Here is an 8,867-nt window from a genome sequence, read left to right on the forward strand (position 1 = left end):
AAGCTGTGAGCTGTATTGCTTACTTGTGCACTAGCGTACCAACGAGTCGAAACTCATAAATCAACGATCGTTTGTAACGGTTAACTTATGTATGTGTTAGTTTAGGTGTACGTTAAAAGACTATAACACAATGCTTAGAATATATGATCATTATATTGATATTATTTATGAATATTTTAATATTTTCGAAACATGTGCAACAACACACACACTCAACAAATACACATATACATACACAACACACATACACAAAACATGATATTTAAAGGTAATGCAAATTTAAATAAAAATCTATAATAAATATAATACAACGAATTTATATCTCCCTGACGATGAAACATAAGAATTTAATATACAAAAAATATTATGCCCCCCCCCCCCCAAATGTAAGGTAAGAGTAATACTCTGCTCATAGATGAATTGACAACAAGATACACATATTATCACAGACTTAATTTATTTGTCTTTATTAACAAAATATTTTTTTATACACAGATGAATCTCTTACGTTAAATTATTATAAAACTGTTACACACTATCTGTTTGTATTATTTCTTTAAAATTTAAAAGGATTTAGACATTGTTTCGGAATAAATATTATGTAACTTGTGACTTATTAGCACTAATTCTAATATATCGATAACATCAAGTAAATTCGATAACGATCAAATAATTATATGTATATGTATATAAAATACAATGGATACGCGGATTAATTCATTGTTATAGACAGTCGATAAAAATCTATGCGTGATATGTATAAAATAGTGGAAAATTTACAAATTTATTTCACGAATTAGATGACATCGTGTGTTCACATAATTTTGTCATGGATTGTGTGGAGTTTTTACTTGCTCGCAAGAAAGACGTGTTTCATCTCTGATTTATACATGAGATTACAACACGAAGACTTCGTAAAATGTATTGTTCGTTTTAGTATGTTTTCAAGATCGAAGTAAAAAGCATGTTTTTACGTCATCCACTTACATCGTATGAATAAAACCAGCGAATGTACAATAAATCGAGACTATAAACCATATTACGGTTTTACCGAAAAGAAAGAATCAGTCTCGCAGTGATAAAATCTACATGTCGTATAAAACATTTTTGTTTCGTATCTAACAAATGGTCTTCACGTAAAACACGATTGTCGCGATAAAAAAAGCCACGGTTAAAATTTCTATATACTTGGAACTTCGGCGGAAAATAGCGGCGCGTCGGACGCGGTGAACGACGGCGATTTACCCTCCCTCGCGATACGCAACGCTTGATGAACCGACACGGTGTCAAGTTCTTTTTGATTTGGCTTTTCGTTATCCAGACAGATATCGGCGGCCCTCTTACCAAACGGTTCCAGTACCTTGACTCTATAGTCAACTATCGTCGATACCGGATTGCCCGTTAGCCTCAGGTTTTCTAGGCACGGTAGATGACCGATGTGTTTCACCTCCTCGATCTTCTCGATACGATTACAGCTCACGTCTAATCCCTCCAACGAATATAGTTTTGAAAAACTGGCGAGGGACGTGAGTTTGTTCTGCGACAGGTCGATGTAGACGATATATCCGAGTTTCGTGTGAAGATCGTCCGGCAGACTGGTAAAATTATTAGACGCTAGATACAATTGAGATAATCTGGGCAACAACGTCACGTTAGAGATCTCGGACAAGTGATTGTTGTTCAGCGTCAGGCATTCTATGTGCGGCAGTAGCTTAATCGCCTCGTCTATAACTTCTATGCGATTATCGCTGAGATCTAAGTGCGTCACTTTCATCCATACGTGAGAGTCGTTGGCGTTTTCGATAATTTTGTGAACCTCCTCGCACATGGCCAGCTCCACGATGTTTCTGAGCTTGGTATTGGTAACTTTCAGTGTGACCACGGTATCCCGAAGATTTCCCATGTTGTAAATTTTATCAACCGGATATTGATCGATCGTTAGATGCCGCACATTTTTGAAGGTGGATAACTCGATGGACAAGGCGGACGGATATATGTTGCTGGTTTTGTAAGGCTCCGAGCTTCCTTCGATCGTGAGGCTGGTTAAGCGCGAATTAAAATCTAAAACGTGACTGAAGTCGTATTCCTTATCTACAGCTTCCGTCAATGGGCACGGCTGCTTCAATCTTTCGCTGATTGCGTACAGCTGAAAGTAAAAGGACAGACGTTAGTGTCTTCGTAACACAAATCTTCATCGATCAAGAGCTAAGCTATCTCAATTACCTGTACGGGATTGAACTTGTAGCTTGTCGAAGCATGCAGCAAAGTGTCGCCCGTTACAAAAAATTCCAACGCCATGCTCTGCACCAGGAAATATATATCGTACTCGTGGAGATCCAAGAATAGGGCCAATTCCCTGGGCATTGCCTTCTTCAAGTAATTATAAACCGTATTGAGATAGGCCTCGAGACTCTGTCTACGCTTCTCCACGAAAACCTCACACTTGTTGCCTATCAGCTTCTTCGGCGGTAAAATGTCCTTCTCGACGCAGTACTTGGAGACAAAGTTCTCGTGTAACGCCGCAAATGAGCTGTACCTTTAATACAAAAGAGAAGTCACAAATTTTTTTCTTTTCCTTTGATTTTTCTTACTTTGCACATGTAAATTTTGCGCTTTATTTTATCTTAATCAACTTTAACAAAAATCAGAAATTGCTTCGCCAGTAAATAATTAACTTTAATTAACTACTACATATACATTTTATAATCAACTATATAAAAAAATATATATAAAATCTTAAGCTTTTGCACACATGCACACGCACGTGTATTGTGCAGTTTGTGCACACTCAATGAGGCGCAAAATTTCGTCGTTGGATACGAGAACGAGCGACGAGTGTCAAAGTCTACCTGTGTTTGACGGTCCATTTGATCGACGCGATTCCAACCTCGATGCAGTAGTACGTGACCCCGTCCACCGTCTCGACCGACGGTATTTTCAGGTGGACGTTCTCCTGATTCAACAGCAGACACGCCATGACGAGCGATTTTTCGACTTATACGTGGCAAAGGTCGCCTGCGGCCGCGGACGAACGCGGGGACCAGGAGGTTATCCTGGTAATCGTCGGGCTGTGCCGTCGTATGTCGTATATCGTGTGGAACAGCGCAGCGCGGCGCATTCAGAGACAGACTCCGCGATTCCCGCGCGCCGCGCGAGACATCGCGATTATGTACGCGCGCACACCGCCTCCGCGCCGCTTATCACCGACGTAACCTACGTTGCCGCGAAACGAGGGAGACGAGACCGCGACAGGCGTGCGCGATGTACGCATCTTTGACAGCTGTCACGGATCGCGACATCGCGAGAGGAAAGAATAATAATAATAATAATAAGAGGAACAGCTCGCGCGTATGCTGCTCCCATCTCACGGCGGAATGCCGACATACGAGTCCGCACGACGCGGATGGACCCGGCCGGCCAGTCCATCGACCATCGATTACCGCTTCTCAGCTTCGAATAATTTTCTACGAATTTAATTTGCAAAACTGAAGGTACATATATACATCTCGTGTCAAATCGCTGTGTTTTTTATCTTAATAATAAAGAAAATACGCGCGAGCATCATCAGATTGTTGACGAGCTCTAGGTCGCACAAACCGGATACATAATACGCGTACATCTCGTGTAATAGTGTATTTACTTCTACGGACGATATTAGATTCATAAATATTCATTGCGTATGTTTATTAAAAGATCTTATAATCCTTTTAGTTCCTTCTGATCTAATAATTTTTACAATTATTTCTTCAAAATTGTTAATAAAAATAAAATACTGAAAGCATTTTTCATAAACATATAAATTAGCTCATATTTATCGTATGTAAAGAAACTGTTATATATTTAGAGACAACAAAGTGTCTCTCCATCCACAGGCACCACGAAATGGCGTGATTAAGAAAAAACCCGACAAGTGGAGAATCCGAGTTCTCCATGCAACCGGCCAATTCACTTTCGCCTAGTGACAAATTATGTTTGTTTCAATTTATTGGTGGGACAAGCTGGTATTGCCAAGACCCACCTTCCAAAAATTAGAAATGATTGATACAAAATGTTTACTTAAATATATAAAATAAGAAATAAAATAATCTGCAAAAAAATAAATATTCTGTCCCTTATTATAACTTTATAACCGATTGTGATTATTTTTATACATGAGAAAGTGTTTATGTCTAACTCCATCTAGAATATTGAAGTTGACACAACAGGGAAACACGACTGTTGTCGAATGCGACGAATGTTCGACAATGTCGTTTGGTTGGCAGAACTAAACATGTATAGGTATAGCCGAATAGCGTCCATCCATATAGGCATTACGAAACTGTGTGGTTAAAAAAAACTTGAAAAATGGAGAATCCGAGTTTATCGGCCTATAGTTCATGAGAAAATGTTTATGTGTACGTCCATCTATAGAGTATGAAAATAACAGGGGTGTGTGGGTGTTATTTCGTTTAAAAGTTAAAGCACATCAAGGAGGTGAAACACCCTCCTGAAAAAGAATCAATTTTATGTTTGTAATGTTCATTTCTATCAATGCAGATTAACTTTTAATCCCGGTTTAACTTACTTTTATCTTTTTCTAGTTTTTTTTTTTTAATTAGAAGAACTTATTTATCATCTCTTTCTAGTTCTAAGAATTAGAAAAAGATAAAAAGTAAGTTAAACCGAGATTAAAGTTAATTTGCATTGATGGAAATGGACATAAGCGTATATCTATCATTAAAACGATACAGATACTAGTGTATGTTTCCTCGTGTACTTCTTTACGACGAGCCGTCGTCTCAAACAGTGCTGGATGTTGTCTATTTGCACGACGACAAAGCAGAGATTTCGCGTAGATTAAATGACGGCATGTGAACATCTCGAGATCGCCCACCTCTGGGAAAGCTGATCGCGAAATCTCACGAATTTCAGCGGCGTACCGTTAAAACTCTCACTTCGCGCGTTCATCAAAAGCATCGAAAACCCGAGAGTTGATCAAATTTATACAATTAATCTCTATTTCGATATCGATAAATCGTCACCCAATAGATTCGAGAAAGAACCGGTTAATCTTCTACGAATAAAGATACTCGGCGTAATATATTCGTTATTGTCTTTAAATAAGCGTGACGGTCGACTTGGAGTAACGCTGTCGCTTTCGGAGCGGAATGCCGGCCGATACCGCAAATCATTTTCTTCGAGGCAACGAACTCTCGTTACGATTTACGTTCGTCGTCGAAGGAACGAGCCGCGAGGAGAACGACGTCTCGCTCGCTATTTCTTGCTTATATTCCATTGTCGTGCGCGACAGGAGCGAACGCCGGTTCGGCTCCTCGCGCGCGATCCTCGCATTTCTCAATTCTCCGTCATGGTTTCGGAGCGCGATGCGGACGGCAATTACGTACGCTATCAGCTGGCTCTTGTCTCTCGCGTTCCTTCGATACGCTCTACCTGTTCTCCTCGTTCTCATCTCCTCCGGCTGCAAATCCATTTTTCTCGCCCGCGCGAAAAAAAACCGCGACAAAAACGTTACGAATTCCTGCGAGAAAGGCGTAGATGCGAATTACGAATATTCTCTCCTTAGAGAAATGAAATTTTGGAAATGAGTGCTGGTATATTAAAAAAAAATAGGAAGAAATAAGATTTTGAATTCTGAGAAACCGAAATATATTACAGATACATTATACTTTTTTTCTCACAAAACGATTATAAAAATACAATTCCGCGTTATCTCTATTTATCTCTGGTTTCTCTTGAAGCAAACGCGAATAATTTAGTCTTTTTTTTTAATCAGTTGCGAGTTCTTTCCGATGAGATCCTTTTGACTGATGCGATATTCTTGATATCTGTCGATATCCTTGATAATGACTCGGCTCTTCCGGATGGGAGTCTTTCGCACACGTCGTGGACCGTGAGAATCCATCTGCATGGCGTTCCATCGTTGTCGATGAGCCACCCACCGAGAAGGGAAGAGTGATATCGGAATACCTGTAAGATAGAATATAGATGTAGAATGCAGATGGAATACGAAGAGAGCGAATGGGGGTAACTCGAACGCGATTTTGCGTATTTATCGAGCGACACGGGACGAATTACGAATGGCGTCCAGCAACGAAAGATCGCATTCGGTTCTGCCTAATGCCAGGGGCCAGGCCGCGCTGCCACGAAACGAGCTCGCTCGCTCGCTCGCTCATTCATGGCAGCTCCCATTGGCAACAACCTGTTGCCGCAGTGACGTAACCGGCACCTCCTATCGGAGGCGCTACGTCAAACAATGCGACTGATTACGCCGACGCGACGTGCGGGATTAGGCGCGCGGATCTTGGAACTAACGAGAAGTAGATATATAGAGAGAGCTCTCTCTCCCAGGGAAATTTCAAGTCATCCTTTACGATCCCATTAAAAGTATTGGAACATTCATCTTCAGGGACATGTACATTTCGTTTTTTTGTTTGGTTTAAATTCTAATATTATTGACAAAGTAAAGACGAAGGATGTTCGTCGCAAAGTTTTTTCAATTTTCCAACCCTCTTCTTTCTGTGTTTAATTGCTATGGAATTTAAATTGGATAGAACGTAGCTAAATAAGAAATTAAATTCTTTCTAACTTTAAAAGTCCCGGAAGAGATCGCCGGTAGGAGTCGTCGAAATCAGTGATAGGTGGACAGGATTTGCCGTTCAATGTGAAATTTTAATCATTATAAATTACAACAAAGAGGGAATTCTAAATAATCTCTACGTAATCTGAGAAAAAACTGTGTAATTAATCTCGCGGAAAGACCGTTTTATTGATGGCGCTAATGCGGCTTTTAAGATATTGCCCGTGTAAAAAAAGTCGTTAGAGTCCCGTTCCTCGCGAGCGCGAGCGCGAGCGGCGAGATACGAACGGGGGGCCGGGGCCCCCACGGGCCCCGTTAATTACGCCACTGCCAGGTCGGATGCTGCGTCAGGAGCAATGGCGGCTTACCTGGCTCGCCTGGCTGGCCCGCCCCTCCGCCCCTTTTACCTCTTTACCTGCGCCGCGTTCCTCGGGGCTCGGGGGCAAGCCGACGAACCTGTTGCCCGTTCCCATCCAGTGTCGTGACGGTTTCGTTCTTACGCGGTGGTACGTGTGCTCTCGCGGGGCGCGCGCGCGCGCACGCACGCGTTCAGGTGTTGCGGCAATCGGCGCGGCGGCGGAAAACGCGCGACGGAAACGCGCGAGGCGCGGCGGAGAGAAACGCGCGTCGCGTCGCGTCGCCAGGTGGGCCAGGTACGCTCGGCGCCCGGCGGACGATCGGTGAGAGTTTCCTTCGCGTCGACGCGACGCGTCATCGTCGGCTGTGCTTGTGTGTTGTTACACCGAGATCGCTACTCGACGGACTCGACCACCGACAGTGCTGACTCCGATACTCCGATCCACGATCGGCAGAACGATTCTCGGAACTCGGCGGCGACGGCGGCGGAATATGAGGCGACGTTCGCGTCGCTCTCCCGGATATATCGTCGTAGAAAATATCCGCTGTTAGCTGTTGTCGATTGCCCGAGATCGATCGCTCGTTTTCGCGATCGCGCTAGCGAGACGGGACGTTTTCTTCCGAATCCCGGCGGAGAAACTCCGCGAGAGATCGCGAGACCGAAACTTCCCGAGTGACGCGAGGGAGATGTGTTGTCGCTGTCGGTTGGCGCGATTTTCTCGAAAGGAAGCTGCGGAGAAAAACTGAGAGTTGGCGCTCGCTGTGACAAAAGTCGGTGACTTTAGACGTCCGCGGAGATAGTTCGGTGCGCGAAGAAAGGATTGCGAAGGCGCCGTCGGGTGTAAAAATTAAAATTAAGTGCAGTGAGAGTGGATAGTGGTGGATCATAATCTATCGGTAAGGACGTCGTTTGGAGCTGCTCCTGCCTCCTACCTCGGGCAACCCTCGTCCCTCCGTCGCGCTTCTCGGATCGAGGACGGTGAGTTTCACAATCGCGAACCGATCGATCCTTTCCGAGACGGATATATTGAGCTCACTGCCCCAAATATTTTTTTTCCCTCCGCGCCTGAAACGAGGCGAACAATTTTATAAAAAAACAACGCGGGTTAACGAGGGTACATGTGATTTCATTTGCGAGAGGTTTTTCCTTTTTTGGTGTGTCGCGGACGACGATTTACCCTGTTAAATATTTAAAGGATGAAATTGAATTCAGTACCTCGAGTTAAATAACATTTTGTTATTTTTTTAACTACCATGCGCGTCGAGATGTATTATTTTAACACAAAATTAGAATTATTTTAACTTCATTGTTTAAATTAACGACATATGGAGTGGGAGCAGTGGCGACCTATAGAAGTATTTAAAAATTACTCAAATTGAGTAATTTGACACTAGGAATTTAACAGTGTACATCTGATAACGCGGAGGTATACGCGTGTAATTACGGCGGCATTGTTTACGCCGCGCCGCCGCGAGAGAAACGACGCGCGTAATCGCGACGCGGAGCTGAGGCGCGTAGCGAGGTGTCAGGACGGCGTGAAGGAAGCGCGCGCGATGTGGGATCGTGTGACTCACAAGTCACACCCGAGCGAAGCGAGTCGTCGCGCAGGCAGGTAGATATTTCGGTTGTAGGCGTATTCCCGCATTCCTGTCACGTACCGACCGAAAAAAAGACCCGTCTCCAAGAACGCTCCTCCGAGAGAGACGTTGTGGAGGGGGGGGGGGGAGAGAAAGAATCATGTAAATGTAATCCTTAGTCATCGAGCGATCGAAATCGTTGGAATGCGTCGTGAAGCACGAACAAATTTAGGAGCACGCACGTAATCATGCATGGATGACATTAATTCTGTATACCTTTAGAGGTAAAGAATTGTATCTCCATTTTTTTTTCAGGTATAGCGTTATTGACAGTTGTACTGTTAACTATGCCAGT

General features: G+C 43.3%; 2 protein-coding genes across 2 annotated transcripts; both read right to left on the bottom strand.

Annotated features, from left to right (window-relative positions):
* Positions 1-544: 544 nt before the first annotated feature.
* On the bottom strand, positions 545-3,290 carry LOC112460520 (nischarin). Its single transcript, XM_025025227.1, has 3 exons — positions 2,850-3,290; positions 2,224-2,536; positions 545-2,146 (listed from the first exon to the last, which is right to left on the bottom strand). Exons 1-3 carry the CDS (start codon positions 2,975-2,977, stop codon positions 1,181-1,183), a joined length of 1,407 nt encoding a protein of 468 aa, XP_024880995.1. The 5' UTR covers positions 2,978-3,290; the 3' UTR covers positions 545-1,180.
* Positions 3,291-5,629: 2,339 nt separating this feature from the next.
* On the bottom strand, positions 5,630-7,079 carry LOC112460565. The gene is made up of 2 exons (XM_025025315.1): positions 6,946-7,079; positions 5,630-5,967 (listed from the first exon to the last, which is right to left on the bottom strand). Exons 1-2 carry the CDS (start codon positions 7,048-7,050, stop codon positions 5,770-5,772), a joined length of 303 nt encoding a protein of 100 aa, XP_024881083.1. The 5' UTR covers positions 7,051-7,079; the 3' UTR covers positions 5,630-5,769.
* Positions 7,080-8,867: the final 1,788 nt, after the last annotated feature.

Source organism: Temnothorax curvispinosus, unplaced genomic scaffold (genome assembly GCF_003070985.1).
Source record: "Temnothorax curvispinosus isolate PA1 unplaced genomic scaffold, ASM307098v1 QBEX01010630.1, whole genome shotgun sequence".
Taxonomy (NCBI): Eukaryota; Metazoa; Arthropoda; class Insecta; order Hymenoptera; family Formicidae; genus Temnothorax; species Temnothorax curvispinosus.